Below are 24,492 nucleotides of genomic sequence, written 5' to 3'. Positions count from 1 at the left end.
AGATGTTTCTTTTCCTAGCTAGACAATCTATATTAAAAAAAATAAGGCTTCACATATGAATGGCCAGCTATTTTTCTACAATTTCTATAACACTATAGGGAAAATACTATGTTATGTTACCTTTTGCTAAAGGAAACATTATATTGATCACAATTTTTATGAGCTACATTTTCAGGAAAATGGTGACACTAAAGCTGGATCATATCTAGTTTATATATAGTTACATGAATACTAAATAGCTTGAGTTCATAATTAGTAGAGACATTTTCTTACCTGTGTTTATATGTATCTTTTTTTTTATTACAGTCTCCTCCTTGGTAGTGCCACTACTGAGCCCGACACGTGTATTTCAGCGACTGCTCAGTATATTTGTCTCCTTGATGTCCACATATCTTCTTCTCAGCACTGGGTACGTTTCTGCATCATAGCTTGCCCTACATTTCCTTGAGCAGCTTCTTTAAGTGCAGCGTACTAAATCTGGAACTTCTGTAATGAATTTACATTATAAATATGCATATGAAATATTAAGTGATTAGTGCAATCAGAATAGCTGTTGTACAACTGCTGAGATTTTACTTGAAGCCCTTTAAATGCCCTTCCTTAATTGGGACCCATTTGTTCTTTTTTTAAGAACTTTGTTTTAAAAGTTTTTCTTAGAGGCCTATTCACAAAAGCATGGTAATCCTAGTGCTAGAGCATTAAGCCTAATACAATAGCAGGTGTTAACAGGCCCATGTTAGGCATATTACGGACCAAAAGCCACTAATGCTGGATATGTAATCAAACCACTTGTAACCACTCGCCTCCACCTACCCTCCTCTCTTCCTTCCTGTACACATTAATTGATTTGATTTGCTTACTTTATTTTTTGTCTATTAGATTGTAAGCTCTTTGAGCAGGGACTGTCTTTCTTCTATGTGCAGCGCTGTGTACGCCTTGTAGCGCTATAGAAATGCTAAATAGTAGTAGTAAATGGCAGTCTTGTTGCCATAATAGGTAGGGTTATATAAAAAAGGACAGAAAGGTTACTCCTGGGAAACATCATGAAGGTGCTATTAAGAAACAAAATTATATAGGGAATTTTACGTACAGCAAAGGGGTTGTAGATAATGAAGCTTTTGTGAAATTTTGAGGCACTTTTGCAAAAGCTGAACACTGAATTAATATTTATTTTATCTGATACGCTTCCCAAGGTTGACAGTACTGTAAACATAGAAACATGACGGCAGATAAAGGCCAAATGGCCTATCCAGTCTGACCATCCTCTGTAACCCCTAACTCTTCCTTTTCCTAAGGGATCCCCCGTGCTTAGCCCACGCTTTCTTAAATTCTGACACAGTCTTCATGACGTCCACCAGGAGGCCATTCCACGCTTCCACTGCCCTTTCCGTGAAATAATACTATTTTAGATTCCTCCTAAACCTGTGTGACGTAGGCCCCTCAAACTTGGCCAGGTTGGGTCCATCCTCCATCAAAGTTGACATTTGAATAAAGTCCTGCTGTGCCTGTCCTTTGGATCGCTGCCGCTGTTTGGTTGTCTGTTCTACAGTAGACTGTCTCCTGTTTGTTTATCTATAAAAGCAACAAGTGGCTACCTAATAATTCTCATCTTCACAATAAAATGTCTTGCTAATTCATCTGATGAAAGTTGCATTGACTCTAGAATGTCTGAGAGTATTGAAACTTGGGTAAGCTTCCTAAAAATATTAAAAAGCCGTTTTTGATCCGGCGTCTCTTTACCAATTAATTTTCCAAAATATGGGATTTCTTTTTTGGCTACTTGTATTGCATTCTTACAGATCTTTGTTTCCTCTATTCTAGCCTACTCCCTGGATCCCTAGATTTCAGCCATAATCATTCATACCTGCGACATTGTCTTTTAATTATTCCAAGATCCTGTGAAAACCATGAAAATGATATCCAGCTTCTATTTTTTTTCTAAATTTTTCAGAGGAATGTTGCAATAATTCCTCTGCTATATAAGTGTTCCAGTCTAGCAACACTGCATTTGAATCAGAAATGTAATTCAGTTACTTGAGATGGCTAAACCTCCTCTACATCTTTCCCTACATAAATACACAAACATCTGATATTTTTTCCCTAGTGCATGATGCCCTCCATGGGTGGTTGATAAGTCATCCAGGAGCTAAATATCCAAATGCACTGTATCAACGTCCTCACTGTTATCTACTTGTTTTTCTTACACCTTCAAAAATTCTTACTCTTTTCATGGTTGCCTAGTTTTACCAGTCTGTCCTTCCCTTGGACCAATCAATTATTGGTTTCTTTTATGCAATGCTACATTACCTACAGTATGTTTCTTCACTGCCTCTTTTCAACCAGGAGCCCCTAGTAAGTAGATTTTCTGGGATTGGTCCTCTTATTTTTTTATTTATTTATTGTATTTATTGTATTTGTATCCCACATTTTCCCACCTCTTTGCAGGCTCAGTGTGGCTTACAATGTATCGTTCTTGGTGGCAATAGATTAGAACGTAATCACTTATTGTTACATAGAGATGTGGGATAACATATTAGAAGTTTAAAGCAAGCAGATATTATAAAAATAGTTCTGAGTAAAGGCGTGGGAGATATATACATTTCTATTTGTTATTCTGTGTGGTATGCCTTTTTAAAAAGATGGGTGTTCAGTGATGTTCGAAAGTTTGTTAGTTCGTAGATCCTTCTCAGGTTATGCGGCAGTGCGTTCCATAGCTTGGCACTCAAGTAGGTGAAGTTTGCTGCATGCGTAAGTTTGTATTTTAGACCTTTGCAGCTTGGGAGATGAAGATTGAGGAATGTGCGGGCTGATCTTTTGGCGTTCCTTGTCGGTAAGTCTATCAAGTCTGACATATAGGCTGGGGCGTCTCCATGGATGATTTTATGAACTAGTGTACAAATCTTGAACGTGATGCGATCTTTGATTGGGAGCCAGTGTAGCTTTGCTCGTTGTGGTTTAGTACTTTCATATTTTGCTTTTCCGAATAGAAGTCTGGCTGCGGTGTTCTGGGCTGTCTGAAGTTTCTTGATTGTTTGCTCTTTACAGCCAGCATATATTGCATTACAGTAGTCTAGGTGACTGAGCACCCTTGATTGTACCAAGTTACGGAAGACTGTCATTGGGAAGAACTGTTTTATTTTTTTTTTGTTACATTTGTACCCCGTGCTTTTTCCACTCATGGCAGGCTCAATGCGGCTTACATGGAGCAATGGAGGGTTAGTGACTTGCCCAGAGTCACAAGGAGCTGCCTGTGCCTGAAGTGGGAATCAAACTCAGTTCCTCAGTTCCCCAGGACCAAAGTCCACCACCCTAACCACTAGGCCACTCATTTCCACATTGAGTGGAACATCTTCTTGGTTGTGTTGTTCATATGATTCTCAAGTGTTAAATGACGATCGATAGACACTCCAAGGATTTTTAGGGTGTCCGAGATAGGGAGTGTCAGATTCTGCTTCCGTCCTTTATTTCTCTCTTTCCTCATGACTTTGGCACTTTATCTCTGGAAGAACAGGTCTCTTTATGGGATGCTATTTTCCTGTTCACAAGTGGGGGAAAATGACAATGTCTGGAAAGCAGTATATACTAATGCCTGAAGTATGGGAAATAAGGTTTTAAATCTTGAGGCTGTGATGGAAGATGCTGGCTTGGATTTGGTTGTAATCACAGAGACCTTGTTCACAGAGAACCATGACTGGGATATAATTATACTGGCCTATAATTTCTTCAGGGAAGAAAGGTAGGAGGAGTGGCATTATATGTTAAAGATACTATTAAAGCCACTCAATTGCAGGACCTATAGGGTAAGGAAGAGACATTGTGGGTCAGTCTGGAAAGAGGGAATGACAAATGTATTTACATTGCTGTGATATACAGGCCTCCACAAACAAATGGATAGAGATTTAATTGAAGACATTCAAAATATAGCTATAAAAGGGGAAGTACTACTAAAAGGTGATTTTAGTATGCCAGATGTTGATTGGGGTATCCCTATTGCAGGGTCTTTTAGAAGCAGGGAAATCCTGGATTCTCTACAGGGGGAACTATTCCATGTGAGATGGGACCATACTGGACTTAGCGCTTACTAATGGGGAAAGTGTTTCTGATGTTGTAGCAGGGGATCATCTGGCTTCCAGTGATCACCACCAGATGGTGTTCTTTAATATTAAGATAGGTGTGGTGAGGGTTCATTCAAAAGTGAAATTTGTAGACTTCAAAAAAACTAACTTTATTCAGATGGGAGATTACCTCAAGGAATTGCTGTCTGTATGGGAACATCTGGAAGAAGCTGGAAAGCAGTGGGCAAAACTTGAAAGGAGCTATTGTAAGAGCAACAAACCTTTTTGCAAGGAAAGTAAATAAAAGAGAGAGAAAAGACTGCTCTGGTTCGCAAATGTAATAGCTGAAAAGGTAAGGAAAAAGGTTAGCCTTTTTAAACTCTCAGAAAGAGAAAGACAGTCAACAATATCTGAAAAAGTTAAGAGAAGCTGGTAGAGTAGTAAGGAAAAGCAAATGGAAGAAAAAATAGCCATTACAGTAAAATGTGGGGAGGGGCACAAGATTTTTTTTTTTATATGTTAGTGATTGGAGGAAGTGCAAAAGTGGCATTGTGAGACTTTTGAAGGTGAAGGGCAGGAATATGTAGAAGCTGATAAAAATAAGGCAGAATTGCTTAACAAATATTTCTGTTCCGTGTTCACAGCTGAAGAAGACTGCAGAAGCCAAACATAAATAGGAATTTGGGGGGGAGGGGGAGTCCCTGAACGATTTTCAGAGGGCTGTGTTAGTGAGTTGCTGGCTAAACTAAAGGTGAACAAAGCAATGGGGCTGGATGGCATACATCCGAGGGTAGTGAAGGAACTTATCCGCTGGTTGACCTTTTCAGTGCTTCTCTAGAGGCGGGAGCAGTCCTGGAAGACTGGAGAAAAGCAGATGTGGCCCCCCTCCACAAAAGCGGAAGTAAGGAAGAGTTTGGGAACTACAGGCCAGTAAGTCTGACTTCTGTGGTAAGTAAATTAATGGAAACACTTTTAAAAGAGAATAGTAAAGTTTTCGGAATCCAATAGATTAGAGGACCCGAGGCAACATAGTTTACTAGAGGCTGGTCTTATTGGACAAATCTGATTTCTTTGACTGTGTGACCAGAGAGTTGGAGAGCACTAGATGTGGTGTATTCAGATTTTAGCAAATCTGAATAAACTGAGTGCCCTTGGTATGGGCCTTAAAGTGCCTGACTGGGTTAGGAACTGGTTGAGTGGAAAGTGACAGAGGGTAGTGGTAAATAGAGCCCCTTCTGAGGAAAAGGTTGTTACCAGTGGTGTGTCACAAGGTTTGGTTCTAGGGCTTCTTCTTAACATTTTTGTGAGCGATATTGCTGAAGGGCTGTCTGGCAAGGTTTGCTCTTTGTGGATTATACCAAAATCTTCAATAGGGTAGACACCCCTGATAGTGTGGATAACATGAGGAAGGACTTAGTGAAGCTAGAGGAATGGTCTGTAATTTGGCAGCTTAGATTTATTGCTAAAAAATGCAGGATCATGCATTTGGTCTGCAAAAACCCAAGGGAATGGTACAGTTTGTTTGTCTGTTTGTTTTTTTTTTGGGGGGGGGGTGAAGAAATTTGGTGCATAAAAGAGAAGTGGAACTTGGGTGTGATCATATGTAATGATCTTAACGTGGCCAAACAGTTAGAAAAGATGACGGCAGAAACTAGAAGGATGCTTGGGTGCATAGGGAGAATGGCCAGTAGGAAAAAGGAAGTGATGATGCCCCTGTATAAGACTCTGGTGAGACCTCATTTAGAATATTGTGTACAATTCTGGAGACTTCATCTTCAGAAAGATATAAATAGGATGGAGTCAGTCCAGAGGGCAGCTACTAAAATGGTTGGTGGTCTTCATCATAAAGTATTGGGACAGACTTAAAGATATCAATTTGTATACTTTGGAAGAAAGGCAAGAGAGGAGAGATATGATAGACATTTAAATACTTACACAGCATAAATGCACAGGAGGTGAGTCTCTTTCAGTTGAAAGGGTGCTCTGAAACGAAGGGGGCATAGGATGAAGGTGAAAGGATAGACTCAGAAGTAACCTATGGAAATACTTCTTCATGGAAAGGGAGGTGAATTTGTGGAACAGCCTCCTTGTGGAAGTGGTGGAGATGAAACTAACTGAATTCAAGAGAGCTTGGTACAAGTACATAGGATCTCTAAGGGAATGATAGAGTAGAGGCATGGATGGGCAGACTGGATAGGCTATATGGTCTTTATCTGCCTACATATTTCTATGTTTCTGTTTTGAAAACTAAAGTTGCTAAAGCATCTTTATCATGTGTCAACTTGCAATTCCACATTAGTCTTTAATTAGTGGTTCCACTCTGGGTTTCAACTGCTTAAACGTCAAACCAACCATGCAGAGAGACTCTGGAGGAAATATAAGACTCCTTCAAACTTAGCCTACTATAAGCATTGTTATAATTTCTATCACATTAAAGTAAAGGAAGCAAAAAAAAGAAATTTTATTTCTCACTGATTCTTTCTTCAGTCTGTAAACCCCAAAAGCTTTTTTTGATCATAATGAGCTTACTACACCTAACTATTCCTTCACTCATGTACAGCAACCTACTGCCAATGAGCTAGCATGGTTTTTCTATAACAAAGCAATGACCCATCAGTCCAGTACCATTTCTGCCACCCATTCTTCTGACTCAGCTTCTACTGATTTTCTAGATATCCAGGTATCACCTTATGGCACCTCTTCTCTTACACAATGCTGGGATATTTTTACTTTGCATTTGCTGACTATTGGGCTCATTTTCAAAAGAGAAAAATGTTTAAAAAGTGGCAAAAAACAGCATTTGGATGTTTTGCTTGCCAAAACATTCAAATCACTATTTTCAAAAACTATTTTGCAGACGTTCATCTATGCAGTTCGTCTGCAGTGTGTCCAAATCACAAGGTAGCATGTTAGGGGTGGGATTAGGTTGTTCCTAACACTTGGACGTTTTTCTGTCATAATGGAACAAAACCAAAAGATCCAGGATTAAAACTAAGATGTTTTGAGCTAGACCTGTTTTAATAATGACTGAGCCACAATAAAAATGCCCTACATGACCAGATGACCACTGGAGGAATAAAGGATTGACACCCCTTTACTACTCCAGTGATCACTGACCTTCTTCCCACTTCACAAAGATGTGAAAAAAACAGTATGAACTGTGCTCTTTCACACCCTCAGATGTTATGGCCAGTCCTGTTAGTACAGCAAACAGGTCCCTGGAGTAGCTTAGTTGTCGGTACAGTGCACCGTGGAGAAGGAGACCCATAGTGTCAGCCCTCCCCCCCCCCCCCCCCCCCCGCCAAACCCACCAAAAATCTACTGTACCTACAAATAGGTGATACCTGCAGCCATAGGGGTTATTGTAGTGGTGTACAGTTGGGTACAGTAGGTTTTTGGTGGGTTTTGGAGGGCTCAAATTACAATATAAGGCAGTAATGATGAGATGTGTACCTGGAACCTTTTATGTAAGTTGACTGCAGGGCCCCCTAGGTTGCCCCACTGCTCTGCTTGGATATCTGTGTGGTCAATCTACTAAGAATGCTGGCCCCTCCTACATCCCAGTGGTTTGATTTTGTGTGGTTTTCCACTTGAACTTTTTTTTTTTGTTGTTTCAAAAATAGACCAAAAAGATAAATGTGCAGAGCCCAAAAACATCTAGCAAATGGCCACAGGGTGCCTGCCCTATTGGTATCATCCACAAAGTGGAAAACCTTTTACCACACAGCCCTTCAGCAGTATTTTGTGAAAGAAGCCCTTTTGCCTTTCACTGCCTTTTCCACTTTGGGTTTCTTTTGATATTTTTTAATGCAAGGAATATATTTTATCTGGGTTTCCACAATGTTATTTTTAAATAATATCTACACCTCATTCAAACTTTTGACCCTGGAAACAATTCCTTTTAATTTTTTTCTATTTACCTCATTTTCAAAATTAAATGCTACAGCAGTAGATTTTTTTCAGTATCTTTCTCACAGTGTTGGCAAATTTGATTACACCTGGACACATAACTTTGGTGCCAAAGGATATTGTATCACCTGAGGGCAAGTCATGGCTACAGGATCACTTTCTGTCAAATGAAGGTTATTCCCTTTTTCCAAATGATCTTTCTCCTCTGAGGCAACACAGAGGCTGCTAGAATGTAGTTGGGAATTTGCTGCTGTGTTTCTGAAGGTGTTCTGTCCATACCTCTCTACCTCAGCCCCTCTTACACCCTAGGCTCCAGAATTCATACTCATTCTTTGAGAACCAAGAGCTCTTCCAAGCAAGTACACACATACATCTTCTTACCAACTGGAATATAATTATACACATGGCACTTGGTGCCAGGGACTGCATACCTCCCATTTCACTGTTGTCTGCATCTTAGTATTGGTGATGAGCTTAGTTATTTAAAGATGCCAAGGGAATAGGGATGCCTAAATAAAAGTCACTTAAGTTTTTATATGGTATTTATGCTGTTATTTTATTTTTGCTTCTCAATGAACAGCAAAGGGCCTCATTAATATATTGCTAAGGGTTAATCACTTGCTGATGAAAGGCTCCAGTTGAGCCCTGTGGTGAAAAGAATTCCCTCTTTTCTCCTTAATTAGATTAAAAGTTTATAGATCAAAGATTGAGCTTGGTGTGGGTGGGAGTCAGGGGGGATAGGAATCAAAAGCTAATAGAAAGCTTTTAAATTAAACTACAGCTTGGCTTACTTTTAAATGAACACAGAGTTTATTAGTTTAACCCACCATCTCACATCTACACATTTTTAAGACATAATTTCCCAGCTGGTAAATACTGACATGTACAGATTCTTTATCAGCACTGACAGGTCCTGCCTCAGCACTTCACTGGCCGTAATCAAGTTTTGAAACTATTGATATTTTATTTACTTATTTGGCCTGTTGGTTTGTTTCTGTTCCTTTGGGTTTCCAGCTCGGTTAGAATTGGCCTCTCCTGAGGCTACAGCACCAGTGGCGTAGCTAGGGTAGTTGACACCCGGGGCCGGTCATTTTTTTAACACCCCCCCCCCCCCCCCCCAAATCCAGTACTAGGCATGCCGAGAATACAAAACACTCAGGACCTATAGAGCAATTCTACCATACCATAAACAGTAATTTTTACGAGTCACACAAGGAAAAGGAAAGCATCTTAAACACTACAGTGAGCACTAGAACATCAATTCACCTATTGTAAAACGAAAACAGACAGATTAGTACAGATCATCAATTCTGCACAGTCAATGCCAACTGAAAGCCATGTCTTTTTCACAAACACAGATACATCCTAATCCACTATAGAATAAGTAATCATAAACTTTCTATTTAGACAAAAATTAAACTGAACCCCCGATGCCAGACTCTGCATACAATGCAACACCACAGAAACAGAAAATGTCCCCTAGTACTGTGCAAAATATAAAGACAGCAGATGTAAATTTGAAAAAACTAACAAATACCAATCACCACTTTACAAATTAACAAATACAGAAAATAAAATAATACCATTTTATTGGGCTAATACATTTGGCTTCCAGAGGCCAAAATCTCCTTCCTCAGGTCAATACAGTATAGTACTGTTACAGTATCCTATCCTGACCTGAGGAAGGGGGTTTTCTTCTCTGAAAGTTAAGTCGAAATGTATTAAAATTAGTCCAATAAAAAGATTACCTTATTTACATGTTCTATTTATAAACATTTATTAACACAGCTACAATACTATATCCTAAAGCAAAAAAATAAAAATATATATTTTATTTACAGTTTGTTGTCTCTGGTTTCTGCTTTCCTCATCTTCTTTTCATTGTCTTCCTTCCATCCAGCATCTGTCTTCGCTCTCTGCCATCCAGTGTTTGCCCTCTCTCTCTCTGCCCCTTCCATTCACTGTCTGCCCTCTCTCTCTGCCCCTTCCATTCACTGTCTGCCCTCTCTCTCTGCCCCTTCCATTCACCATCTGCCCCAGTCTGCCATCTCCCTCCCATCCACATCTGCCCTCTATCTCTGCCCCTTCCATCCACCATTTGCCCCAGGCTGCCCTCTTTCTCTCTCCCCCTTCCACGCACCCTCTGCCCTTTCTCTCTGCCCCTTCAATCCGTCTGCCCTCCCTCTCCCATCCATCCAGGGTCTGCCCTCCCTCACACTCCCCACTTCCATCCAGGGTCTGTCCCCTCTCTCTCTCTCTGCCCGCTCTTTTCAGCCCCCTTCATCCACCACATGCCTTGCATCCCCCTTTTCAGCCCCAGACCCATTCTCCCACCTGCCCCAGGCATGGATCCATTTTCCCTCCTGCCCCCTTGTCAGACCCCAGTTACAGCTTCAGACCCCTTCTCCCCTCTGAGCACTCCCCTCCCCAGTCCCCTTCTCCCCTCTAAGCTCCGCCACCCTCCCCAATCCCATTCTCCCCTGAGCACCCCTCTAAGCTCCCCCACCCTCCCCAATCCCCTTCTCCCCTCTGAGCACCCAGTGACCCATCTAAGCTCCCCCACCCTCCCCAATCCTCTGCTCCCCTAAGCACCCCTCTAAGCTCACCCACCCTCCCCAATCCCATCTCCCCTGAGCACCCCTCTAAGCTCACCCACCCTCCCCAATCCCCTTCTCCCCTGAGCACCCCTCTAAGCTCACCCTCCCTCCCCAATCCCCTTCTCCCCTGAGCACCCCTCTAGGCTCACTCACCCTCTCCAATCCCCTTCTCCCCTGAGCACCCCTCTAGGTTCACTCACCCTCCCCAATCCCCTTTTCCCCTCTGAGCACCCAGTGACCCATCTAAGCTCACCCACCCTCCCCAATCCCCTGCTCCCCTAAGCACCCATCTAAGCTCACCCACCCTCCCCAATCCCCTTCTCCCCTGTGCACCCCTCTAAGCTCACCCACCCTCCCCAATCCCCTTCTCCCCTGAGCACCCCTCTAGTCTCACTCACCCTCCCCAATCCCCTTCTCCCTTGAGCACCCCTCTAGGCTCACCCACCCTCCCCAATCCCCTTCTCCCCTGAGCACCCCTCTAGTCTCACTCACCCTCCCCAATCCCCTTCTCCCCTGAGCACCCCTCTAGGCTCACCCACCCTCCCCAATCCCCTTCTCCCCTGAGCACCCCTCTAGTCTCACTCACCCTCCCCAATCCCCTTCTCCCTTGAGCACCCCTCTAGGCTCACCCACCCTCCCCAATCCCCTTCTCCCCTGAGCACCCCTCTAGTCTCACTCACCCTCCCCAATCCCCTTCTCCCTTGAGCACCCCTCTAGGCTCACCCACCCTCCCCAATCCCCTTCTCCCCTGAGCACCCCTCTAGGCTCACTCACCCTCCCCAATCCCCTTCTCCCCTGAGCACCCCTCTAAGCTCACCCTCCCTCCCCAATCCCCTTCTCCCCTGAGCACCCCTCTAGGCTCACTCACCCTCTCCAATCCCCTTCTCCCCTGAGCACCCCTCTAGGTTCACTCACCCTCCCCAATCCCCTTTTCCCCTCTGAGCACCCAGTGACCCATCTAAGCTCACCCACCCTCCCCAATCCCCTGCTCCCCTAAGCACCCATCTAAGCTCACCCACCCTCCCCAATCCCCTTCTCCCCTGTGCACCCCTCTAAGCTCACCCACCCTCCCCAATCCCCTTCTCCCCTGAGCACCCCTCTAGTCTCACTCACCCTCCCCAATCCCCTTCTCCCTTGAGCACCCCTCTAGGCTCACCCACCCTCCCCAATCCCCTTCTCCCCTGAGCACCCCTCTAGTCTCACTCACCCTCCCCAATCCCCTTCTCCCTTGAGCACCCCTCTAGGCTCACCCACCCTCCCCAATCCCCTTCTCCCCTGAGCACCCCTCTAGTCTCACTCACCCTCCCCAATCCCCTTCTCCCTTGAGCACCCCTCTAGGCTCACCCACCCTCCCCAATCCCCTTCTCCCCTGAGCACCCCTCTAGGCTCACTCACCCTCCCCAATCCCCTGCTCCCCTGAGCACCCCTCTAGGCTCTAGCACCCTCTAGGCTCTCCCACCCTCCCCAATCCCCTTCTCCCCTGAGCACCCCTCTAGGCTCACTCACCCTCCCCAATCCCCTGCTCCCCTGAGCACCCCTCTAGGCTCTCCCACCCTCCCCAATCCCCTTCTCCCCTCTGAGCTTCCCCCTCCCCTGAGCCGGTCCCGCAGACGGGAAGCGCTGCTGGCTGCGTCAGTGCAATGGATTAAAAAAAAAAGCAGGGTAGCGGCAGGAGACGAGAGCTGTCGGCTCTCGACGGAGCACCCCCACCCGCCGACACCCGGGGCAGACCACCGCCCCGCCCTTGCTACGCCACTGTACAGCACCATGAACTTTCAGTTGCAATTGTCCAAATTAATCCCCATTTTTATCCTTCTCCCTCCCTCCCTCCCTCCCATCCAGACCAGCAATTATAAGAGTATTTATTGTGTGGCTAGGGACCACATGCTGTGGCTTCCTCTGGATCCTGGTACATGTGCACCCTGACTGGAAGGGGAGGAGGATTTGCTTAATGTTTCATAGAATTGTACATTAATATTCTCATTTTCAAAACATATAGACATAATTTTGTAAGTCTATGTGCTTTGAAAATATGCATCTATATCAGATAAAATTTTATTTTACTCTATTAAAATAATTTTCTCATGTTTTCATATGACCAGTTAATTCATCCGGTTTTTTCTAGAGGAAAAGGGAATTTAATGATCAGTCCTGGAAAAGGAGAAGGGACTAGAGAATAGGAGAAGGGAATAAGATCTGGATATAGAGAAAGAGAGAGAGAATCTTAGAGGAGAGAAATGGAAAAAGGCAGACGGGCAAGGAAAGAGAGGAAAGAAGGATTGGAGAACTTGGGGGTTCCTGTTTTTGGTGAGAGTGGAATAATCCCCTTATGTCTTACTGCTTCTCCAGTATTGGTAGTCACTCTGTCTTCCCACCCTTCCACATCCTTTCTGATCATTTCATACTCTCCCCATTTCCCCTATGTAACTGTCTCACTTTGATCCTATAGCAACATATCCCTCAGCTTTACTCTTTCCCATCACAGCCTCTCTAGTACCCTCAGTTTTGTGCCCCCCCCCCCAGATGCCATATTCACCTCACTTACTGTCTTGCTCTCTTCCCCCACATAATGCAGAGTCTCTCTTGTTCCATCACTGTCATGACACCCTGTAGTTACCATCACTCCCACCAATCTCTTCACTCATGGTTCTATTTTATGGCTCTGATCATAGCAGTGGAGTAAACTGTAGCAGCAGTATGAAGACTGAGACAGCACATCCAAGACCATAGCTAGAATGGCAGTAATGGCAGAAGCACAGATCTTCTCCTTTTCCTTCTTCCAGCCCTGTTCTGACACATCTGCCCAGGCCTGATGTATTGTGCTTTGAACCATCGCTATGGTATACTGTGCTGTTTTTATGCATAACTGGACCTGGACCACAGACAAAGGATCCACTAAACATTAACCAATAAGGTGTGGAAAAATCTTTTTAAATAACTGTTTACACAATACACTTTTTCCCACTAGACTGAAAATGATATGAATGGTGTTGCCTGTATTTTTAACAATCCACCTGCTCAAAAAGGAGGAAAAAGAGCCTCACAGAGCTCCTAGACCAAAATAGCGTCTATTGGAGCTTGAGCGGATGCAATGCTATCCTCTGTTCATCATAGACTCAGAAAAAACCTCCTGAAAATTAGTTAGTTTTGCACCTCAAACCAGCAAAATTTATTGAAAGAGCACTTATCTTTCATGCAGAAAATGAGATCTTGTCCCTCTTCTGCCACACCAAGCCAACGGTGGCCAGCGTTTCGAAAAAAACTGCTTCAGGGTCTTGGTGGCGCAAGACTGGGACAATTGATCGCAAAGTTGCGGTGCTCACATCTCAACCAACAGAAAAAGGAAACAAGCTGAGGCACTGCACTGCCAGTGTCTTCCTCTCCTAACAAGCTGAGGGGTCAGTGCATGGTCTGAAGAAGAATGAGGGAAAGAATTGTGCATGTACCACTGTCACCTCTCTAACTCTGGTCACTGACATGTACGTGCTGCTTCGCTTTGCTCTTGATTTATTGGCCAGCACAGACCAACTATGAATGTGAGTGAACAAAATCGGCCCCAAACCCATGATGGAAAATTTGCTATGTTGGATGCAGGGTATTGTTGATTGACACCATTAACCTTGATACTATAGAAATGTACTTCGTTTTTTTGTTAAAGGACTGAAGATATACTTTTCACATCCTTGTCATTAGATAAGATAGATTAGTGAACAGTTATATTTGTGCTTTTCCTTTTCCAGGGAAGTAATTTCTGAATTAATTACAAGATGGTCTGTTCAAAAATAATTTGATGTACTATTCATAATATTCTATGGGAAAGCCCAGAATGAAAGGCTAACCACTCTTTGATCTTTCCTTCCTAAAAACCTGGAAGCCTAAGCTTAATTTTCTTGTTTCTCTCCTCTTTCTATATCCATAAACAAAAGCATGTGCAGTGAAACTTTCTATTGTTTTTCTATTTTATTTTTGTGTCCAGGTATGAAGCTCTGTTTCCATGTGTTCTGTCATTCTTGATGTTTATGTGGATAAATATAGAACAAGAAACATTACAAAGTTCTGGACATTCATTTAAACAAAAGGTAATGAGAACTTCTTGCATATTTCCAGAAGTAATATGAAGATGAAGAAGATTCCATCTCTTTCTTCCTCTTGATCCTTATTGCTGTGCTAATTCAACATGAGGTGTAAAGCCCAGGAGGTGCAGATATAATTTTACATTCCAGTTTTCTGTGTACTAATGTTTTATATTGGGCCAATTTTCAAAAGAAGTTAAACATTTACCTCCAGATTCTATATAGTACGGTCGGAATTGTGCACGTAAATCAAGTCATATTCTGATTTACGCGCACAACTTAATTATATTAACAAGCCAAACAGCACTGATAATTGCCACTTTGCAGGCAATTATTGACACTAATTGGCATAAATTAGAATTTATATGCATAACTTGCTAAGCATATTCTGTAAAGTTCTGCGCGTAAATTCTAAATCACAGAACTGAAAAGGGGACAAGGAATGGGCAGGTCGTGGATGTTTCTAAACTCTATACATGCTGATATAGAATACATCCGCTTTGTTCCTAACTTAGTTGCTGGCATTTACACCAAGTTTTACTTGGCATAAATACCTGTGACTAAATTTAGTCGCATGGACAGGCGTTAGACATATTCTATAAACCGCACCTAACTTTAGGTGCGGATTATAGAATATGCCTAGATGTATTTTTTTTTCAGCACCAGTTTTTATGGTGCCATATAAAGAATCTGGTCTTTAATGGTGGCCAATAAACATGTAACTCCTTGAGCCATCAGTTTTTGATGGTACTGTACAGATGGTACTAGTGAAAATCACTTCTGCAGCACTATCCATGTGAAAGGGCATAAGTTGTACCAAATTTTAGGTGCCAGTAATGCACCTAGTTTATAGAATAGTAGTGCTTGTGCATGTGATTGGTACTACTTATTTGCAGCTAGGCACTGTTCTAAGAACAGTGTGCCTAAATTGCTTGGCACACAAGTGTCAGGGCGAGTACGTGTGGCTGAGCATGGGCATTCATGGGCATGTCATCAAGCAATGTGTGCAACTTATAGAATGCTATCAGTTGCTTATGTTGCATGGCACACTTAAGCGTGCCCACTTTCATCAGCCTCAGGCATGTTGTAAGCAGGTGAGTCTAACTTTTGGTGCTACAAAGTGACTTTGCACTAATATTCTATAATGGTTTAGGCACACCCTTAAGCCATTATAGAATTGGCGCAAAGCACACCTCCTTGTGACATCTAAAATGAGTCACCAATTTATAGAACTCCCGCCATAGTGTCTGGGCAGAGTTAAAGAAGAGCAAAGGCAGGATCACAGAACTATTTGTATAGCAACAATATGCAACTGCTATAATGTACATATAGGGCTAGATTCTTTATATGGCCCCCAAAAAAGTGCTATTCTATAAGCCGTGCTTAAAGTAAGGCGCGGTTTATAAAATAGCACTTATGTCCAGGAGTCGTGCCTAACTTTAGGCATGTCCATGGTGTAAATGTACGCACCTAAATTAGGCACATATCCCTTCTATTCTATAACACATGTAAAGGCTAGGAAAGCCCCCGTTCCACCCATAACCTTCCCATTTCCACACCCCTTATTTTTTTACTTGTGCGAAAATTAATTTGTACGTGTAAGTTCCAATTAAATCTAATTGGTGCCAATAATTGCTTGTTAAAATGCCAATTATTGACACATAGCTCATTATTCAATTAAATTGCAGACAAAATTGGGCATGTGCCCAAGTTTGTGTGCACAATTTTTGTTGACTTTTATAGAGTTAGGGGAGTAGCCAGCTGCAGTCAGCACATTATACATATATTCAGCGCTCTTGACTATGCTTGCAGCAACACTGAATGTATGTATGTTTTAAATGTCCAAGCCATTATTTATCACAATACACTGATCACTGTGACTCATTATTGACCTATATATTTTTTTGAAGTTCCCTTAGACAGGTTTTTGGAAATGCATGAAAAAACGCAATAAATGATTTCTGCAGTAGGCAAGTACTACTACTTCTACAACTGCATATCATTTCTATAGTGCCACTAGACATGAGCAGAACTATACACAACATGTAAGAGACCATCCCTACACAGCAGAGCCTACAATCTATTCAAGATAGACAAGCAGGACAAAAAAGACATAATCACAACACATCTTGTTGAAAAACTCTCTCTCTCTCTCTCTCTGTCTATATATATATATATATATATATATATATATATATATATATATATATATATATATACACAGTGCACTCCATTTAAGTGCACGACGGATAAGCGCATTCTCTGTAACTGCATGCCGTAGTTTGGTCCCGTTTTTGGCGCCATCAGTTTCTATGAGGACAAACTTAGGTTTACTGCACCACTGATAAGTGCAAGATTCGCTTATATGCATGGTTTAAGACCGCTCCTCTGCAGCAAAGACTCAGCATAAGCGCGCGCACGGAATATGGAAGCTGATTGGTGCATGACAACCGAAATTTCAAATTTACCGCCCCTTTAACTGCCACAGGCAGAATAAGTGAAAGAATGTCGTTGTCGCGCAAATGTAAGACTTTAACACTGACTGAACGAATAGAAGTTCTTTAAAAATTAGAAAACAAACAAAGTCAAGCATCTATTGCTAAAGAATATGGTGTCAATCCCAGTCAAATTTCACGTGTCTTGAAGCAGAAAGACCAACTTCTGGAAGACTGGCAAAACAATACAAATCCACAACGGAAACGAAAACATGCGGGAAAAGCAGAGGAGGTAGAATATGCTCTTCTTCGGTGGTTTTCTCGAGTCAGGAGCAGACAGTTTCCTGACAGTGGTCCACTGCTTTTGGAGAAAGCTAATCAGCTAGCTGAAAGTCTTGGACTAACTGAATTCAAAGCCACTGTTGGATGGTTGGAAAGATGGAAGGAGAGAAACAACATAAAATTCAAGAAACAGCATAGTGAAAAACAAGACGCTGATGACTTTGGTGTTGAAAATTGGGTTGTTTCAGTTCTTCCTACCATCTTGAACGATTTTGCACCTTGTGACATTTTCAATGCTGACGAAAACGGTCTCTACTGGCGAGCAATTCCTGTTAGAACACTTGCATTCAAATAAGCCAAAACTACAGGAGGCCATCACCATGCAGGCCTATCTGGAGGCCACTGGATGTCAGTGCTATGACAGTTTTTACTGTTTGGCAGACATAGTGTATGGAACTCACAGACACAAGAGTGTACAGAGGAATATGACTGATTACTTCAAGTAAGCCTAACGTCAGTTAACGGAGACTGTATACTGTACATATAATAAAACGATCCTCCTTTGCTGCAATATGGATGGGAGTGAGAAGTTGGAACCGCTCGTCATTGGAAAGAGCAAACAGCCACGTTGCTTCAAGAATGTTAAGCGACTTCCTGTGTCATATGAGGGTAACGCGAATTCATGGATGACTGGGGAAATTTGGAAGCAGTGGCTAAAGAATTTAGACACTAGAATGCGGGCACAAAAGCATCAGATTTTGTGATAATTGTGCTGCACACAGGGATGATGTCAGGCTGTCTAACGTCAAGGTGGTCTTCCTGCCACCAAACACTGCCTCTCTGATCCAACCTATGGATCAGGGCATAATAGCCAATTTCAAACAACATTATTGGGCTCTTGTGCTACGTCGTCTGATGAGCGTTATGGATGACCAGACTGGCAAGGATAAATGTGCTGTTCAACTGGCTCATAATCTATCACTGTTGGTTTCCCTACATATGCAAAAAGAAGCCTGGAATCATGTTACACAGGAAACCATTGTGAACTGCTACAAGCGGGCAAGCTTTGTTAAGGATGTGGAGAGGGACGAAACAGATGCAGCGGTTGCAAACTCATCAGATGAGCAGGCTATTGGCATCCCAGCCTGTGTTGCTGAAGAGGAGTTTCATCACTACATAGCTGTTGATTACGATCTACAAACAGCTAACAACAGCACTGATGTCGAGATATGCGCCTACACGCAGGCAACGACTGATGATGAAACAGATGATGAAATGAGCAGTGAGGCACATGCTGACGAAATTCACCAACCTCCTGTCACTTTTGCAAGAGCGCTGGAGAGTCTCAACACCATGCAGGCCTATCTGGAGGCCACTGGATGTCAGTGCTATGACAGTTTTTACTGTTTGGCAGACATAGTCTATGGAACTCACAGACACAAGAGTGTACAGAGGAATATGACTGATTACTTCAAGTAAGCCTAACGTCAGTTAACGGAGACTGTATACTGTACATATAATAAACAATACAGTACATATGTTTATCAGATGTCAAGCTTCTTTGGGTCACTACTGTTAAGTGCACGCTCCGGTTAACTGCATGTATTTCTTTGGTCCCAGACCTTTGCACTTAAGCGGATTGCACTATATATATATATATATACAGTGGGGGAAATAAGTATTTGATCCCTTGCTGATTTTGTAAGTGTGCCCACTGACAAAGACATGAGCAGCCCATAATTGAAGGGTAGGTTATTGGTAACAGTGAGAGATAGCACATCACAAATTAAATCCGGAAAATCACATTGTGGAAAGTATATGAATTTATTTGCATTCTGCAGAGGGAAATAAGTATTTGATCCCTCTGGCAAACAAGACCTAATACTTGGTGGCAAAACCCTTGTTGGCAAGCACAGCGGTCAGACGTCTTCTGTAGTTGATGATGAGGTTTGCACACATGTCAGGAGGAATTTTGGTCCACTCCTCTTTGCAGATCATCTCTAAATCATTAAGAGTTCTGGGCTGTCGCTTGGCAACTCGCAGCTTCAGCTCCCTCCATAAGTTTTCAATGGGATTAAGGTCTGGTGACTGGCTAGGCCACTCCATGACCCTAATGTGCTTCTTCCTGAGCCACTCCTTTGTTGCCTTGGCTGTATGTTTTGGGTCATTGTCGTGCTGGAAGACCCAGCCACGACCCATTTTTAAGGCCCTGGCGGGGGGAAGGAGGTTGTCACTCAGAATTGTACGGTACATGGCCCCATCCATTCTCCCATTGATGCGGTGAAGTAGTCCTGTGCCCTTAGCAGAGAAACACCCCCAAAACATAACATTTCCACCTCCATGCTTGACAGTGGGGACGGTGTTCTTTGGGTCATAGGCAGCATTTCTCTTCCTCCAAACACAGCGAGTTGAGTTCATGCCAAAGAGCTCAATTTTTGTCTCATCTGACCACAGCACCTTCTCCCAATCACTCTCGGCATCATCCAGGTGTTCACTGGCAAACTTCAGACGGGCCGTCACATGTGCCTTCCGGAGCAGGGGGACCTTGCGGGCACTGCAGGATTGCAATCCGTTATGTCGTAATGTGTTACCAATGGTTTTCGTGGTGACAGTGGTCCCAGCTGCCTTGAGATCATTGACAAGTTCCCCCCTTGTAGTTGTAGGCTGATTTCTAACCTTCCTCATGATCAAGGATACCCCACGAGGTGAGATTTTGCGTGGAGCCCCAGATCTTTGTCGATTGACAGTCATTTTGTACTTCTTCCATTTTCTTACTATGGCACCAACAGTTGTCTCCTTCTCGCCCAGCGTCTTACTGATGGTTTTGTAGCCCATTCCAGCCTTGTGCAGGTGTATGATCTTGTCCCTGACATCCTTAGACAGCTCCTTGCTCTTGGCCATTTTGTAGAGGTTAGAGTCTGACTGATTCACTGAGTCTGTGGACAGGTGTCTTTCATACAGGTGACCATTGCCGACAGCTGTCTGTCATGCAGGTAACGAGTTGATTTGGAGCATCTACCTGGTCTGTAGGGGCCAGATCTCTTACTGGTTGGTGGGGGATCAAATACTTATTTCCCTCTGCAGAATGCAAATAAATTCATATACTTTCCACAATGTGATTTTCCGGATTTAATTTGTGATGTGCTATCTCTCACTGTTACCAATAACCTACCCTTCAATTATGGGCTGCTCATGTCTTTGTCAGTGGGCACACTTACAATTGCCAATTAACAAGCAATTATTGACACTAATTGGCATTAATTAGAATTTATTCACACAACTGTCAAAGCATATTATGTAACGTGATACGTGTAAATTCTAAGTTGCATAGTTGAAATGGGGGCACGGTCATGAGCATATGATGAGCATGACTATGTAATAGGCAGGTCATGGACGTTTCTACAATCTATGAGCATTCTTATAGAATACACCAGTCCACACCTAATTTAACAGCAGCCCTGAAGCATAGAGGGAAGGGGAAAAGATGCAGAGCGTGGGTGGGGGTAGGGAAGGGGAAATGATGTGCCAGGCAACTGTATTGGGATTACAGGTAAAGGGGAAATGCTGGCAACATAAAGCGCATAGGGAAGGAGACAAGGAGATACTGGCAACCTAAGGGGAAAGGGAGGAGGAAGAGAAATATCCAGTGTACCTGAATGTAACTCACCTTGAGCTACTACTGAAAAAGGTGTGAGCAAAATCTAAAACTTGGATGCCGGCAACCTGGGGAAGGAGGTCTGGGGAGTTAGGGAGGGGAATGGGAGATGCTGAACCACACGGGAGTAGGGCCTTGAGCTGCCCTTACAGGGGCACATGGTTAAAAGTTCAACAAGGATGTCCAATACCTTGGGACTGGCCCTGTATATTGACTCAGTTTCCTAAAGTCATTTACCTGGGTAAATGGGCCGTTTCAAAACTGCCAGCCCTTCCAGCAGGTAAAGGTATGTACCAGTGTTCTCTGTGAATCTCAAGAGCCTTTTTGCTTTGACTGCGGCTGGGGTTTTTTTTTTTTTTTTGCTGCCCCCAGAAACTACCGCTATAGGTGACCATCTAGCCTTGCCTAGTGTTTAAGGCAGCCCTGCTTTGTAAATATTGTAAGCAAATGTAAATTGACTTTCTCAAATTAACCTTTTTTGTCATATCTGTGCTTTTTGTCTATTCACTGTCTGTGTATTCTTTGAAGTTTGTTTTCCCCTGGTTGGTTTCACTGCTGAAGGAGCCAAACTGACTAGATAGGTACATTGAGTGAGGACAGCTTTCACAAAGCAAACAAATTCAGAGCCTGGAACTAATTAGGCAGTCAATTTATAGTTTTCAAAGAATGAAATGCTGTGAATAAAAGGAAGTGTGTGGGTTTATTTAAAACGTACTTTAGCCTAATAGTCCCTGCATTCCATAGATGAAATCAGGCTAAGGGAGAAGTAATCAACATGAAATGGAAAATAAGGGGTTGGAGGCAAGGTGCCCTGTACTCAAAAAAAACCAAACAAACATAAAAACCCTTTGGAAAAGAAATTCACCGAAGACTTGAACTTATGAGTTGAAACTTCACCCCATACCTCTTATAGTAGTAGGTATAACCAGTTTCCATAATTTTTGCTGTCATGCACAATAGATCAGTATATAAATGAACAGAACCCTTCATTACATTTCGACCTTGTGAACTCCCTGTTATTGACAGCATGATATTTGTTATTTATTGTAATTTCATATTGGCTGATTAAGAGGCTCATTTTCAAAGCACTTAGACTTACAAAGTTCCGTAGGTTGCTATGAGGCTCATTTTCAAAAGAGAAAAACGTCTACAAAGTGATATAGTAAATGATGACAGATAGACCTGTGTGGTCCATCCAGTCTGCCCAACAAAATAAACTCATTTTACATGGTATTCGATGTATATCCCAAGTTTGATTTGTCCTTGCCATTCTCAGGGCCCAGACTGTAGAAGTCTGCCCAGCACTGTTCTTGTACTAAAAGTTCTGAAGCTAATATCGAAGCTCCTTAAAATTAACACTCTAGCCCATCCCTATCCTGTCACAATCAGAGCATAGACTGTAGAAGTCTGCCCAGCACCAGTTTTAAAGCATTTGGATGTTTTTTCACAAAAGCATCCAAATCGGTATTTTCAAAACCTATTTTTCAGATGTTTTGCTATGCTGTCCGTCTTCAGTGTGTCCAGATCTCAAGGGGGCATGTTAAGGGTGGAATTTGGTCATTCCTAAGACTTGGACATTTTTCAGCCATAATGGAACAAAGCAAAACCTTCCAGGAATAAAACTAAGATGTTTTTAGATAGACCTGTTTTTATAATAAGGCACAAAAAGGTGCCCTAAATGACCAAATGCCCTCTGGAGGGAATTGGGGATGACCTCCCCTTACTTCCCCAGTGGTCACTGAACCCCTCCCACTCCCAAAAATGTGATTAAAAACATTACTTACAAGCCTCTATGCTATTCTCAGATGTTATACTCAGGTCCATTAGAGCAGCATGCAGGTCCCTGGAGTAGTCTAGTGGTGGCTGCAGTGCACTGCACGCAGGTGAACCCAGGCCCATACCTCCTCCTACCTCTTCCACTTGTGGTAATCTTTGAGCCCTCCAAAACTCACCACAAACCCACTGTACCCTCATAAAGGTGCCTCCTTCACCCATAAGGGCTATTGTAGTGGTGTACAAGGGGTAGTGGGATTTGAGGGGGCTCAGCAGACAAGATAAGGGAGTAATGGTGAGATGTGTACCTGGGAGCATTTATATGAAGTCCACTGCAGTGCTCCCTAGGGTGCCTCATTGCTCTCCTGGGATGTCTGGGGGACCAATCTAGTAAAAATGCTGTCACCTCCTACATCCCAATGGCTTGATTTTCTCTGTTTATCATCTGGACATTTTTTTTCTTTTTTCGAAAATGGTCCTAAAAACAAAACATACAAAGCACAAACCCTTGTTTGAAATGATATTAAAAAAAAAAAAAAAGACGTTTTTCTTTTTTTCGAAAATGACCTTCTTGTTTATTCAGATTTTGGACATTTGTGCAAAACGTCCAGTCAGACTTAGGTGTCATATCGAAAATGCCCCTGCACATAACTTTGTAAGTCTAAGTGCTTTGCAAATATACCTCTGAGTCATTTATGGTACTGTGCTTATATGGTAAGACCTATAGAAAATCAACTTACTAAGAAAAACAGAGCAGTAGTTTGTGAACCAGAGGCTGGAGTGTCCATTTGTTGCTGATTCTCTTCTGCTATATTTGATTTTTGATGGCATATATTTATTTCTATTCGCAATGCTTTCTTCATCAGGAAATTAAATTGTAATTTTTCTTGTGTGTTTTTAAAAATATACAAAAGGAGGTAGTCGTTCTATTCTTATTAATCATAGCAGTGCACTTAATCCCCGTGCAGATCGTACAACATGCTGATTCCTTCTTGTTAAAAGGAAACAGCTGACATTATGCATTGATTTTTTTTTTCCAGCTCTCCAGTATTGACTTCTCCCTCAGTACTGATATAACTCAGTTTCGCCAGCTTTCTCTGGATGACATCCGGAGGTCATTTTTCTTTGTATCCTTCTATATGCTAAAATAGGCCTGTTGGAGTATTTAAGAAACACCGGTGTGTCAGAATATCATTGAAGTATGTAAAGTTTGTCAATATGCCCCATCAAGTAGGAACACTAAACTTCAACTCTTCTTTTCCATTTCATCATTTTATAAAAGCTGAAATACCTATAATTGATTTATTCATTCATTCCAGGGTTGTTTTACAAAGGCACGGCAGCGTTTTTATTTTGCGCTAAGTGCTAGAGACGCCCATAGGAATATATGGGTGCCTCTAGCGTTTAACGCGCACTAAAGACGCTAGTTCACCTATGTAAAAGAACCCCTCAGTGCATCACTTGAAATTTATTTTAATGCATGGAAAATCAGTTTTACTAAGGTTATGCTTTGTTCCTTTAGATCAAAGTTGACAATTTCTAATCCTAGGGGTTCACAAATAGGAATGGGTTCTTGAATATGCTAATTAACCTGTTCTGATGCTAAATGTATGCAAATGTTTATCATGAATAATCATTGTGGATAAATAGAAAACAGTACCTGTTCAATTGGAGGTGTATTTTCAAAGCACATAGACCTACAAAGTTATTTAG

At 42.5% G+C, this 24,492-nt stretch overlaps 1 protein-coding gene across 4 annotated transcripts in view; it reads left to right on the top strand.

Annotated features, from left to right (window-relative positions):
• PIGN (phosphatidylinositol glycan anchor biosynthesis class N) overlaps positions 1-24,492 on the top strand; it is a 276,457-nt gene that overhangs the window by 192,264 nt on the left and 59,701 nt on the right. For all 4 annotated transcript variants that reach the window (XM_030203213.1, XM_030203186.1, XM_030203203.1 and 1 more), the window contains exons 22-24: positions 307-409; positions 14,538-14,640; positions 23,820-23,906. In XM_030203213.1, coding sequence (XP_030059073.1) covers positions 307-409; positions 14,538-14,640; positions 23,820-23,906 — 293 coding nt within the window. The remainder of the gene's footprint in view (positions 1-306; positions 410-14,537; positions 14,641-23,819; positions 23,907-24,492) is intronic.

Source organism: Microcaecilia unicolor, chromosome 1 (genome assembly GCF_901765095.1).
Source record: "Microcaecilia unicolor chromosome 1, aMicUni1.1, whole genome shotgun sequence".
NCBI classification, from domain to species: domain Eukaryota; kingdom Metazoa; phylum Chordata; class Amphibia; order Gymnophiona; family Siphonopidae; genus Microcaecilia; species Microcaecilia unicolor.
The sequence above is the reverse complement of the archived record's forward strand: the minus strand, read 5'-3'. Positions and strand labels throughout refer to the sequence as shown.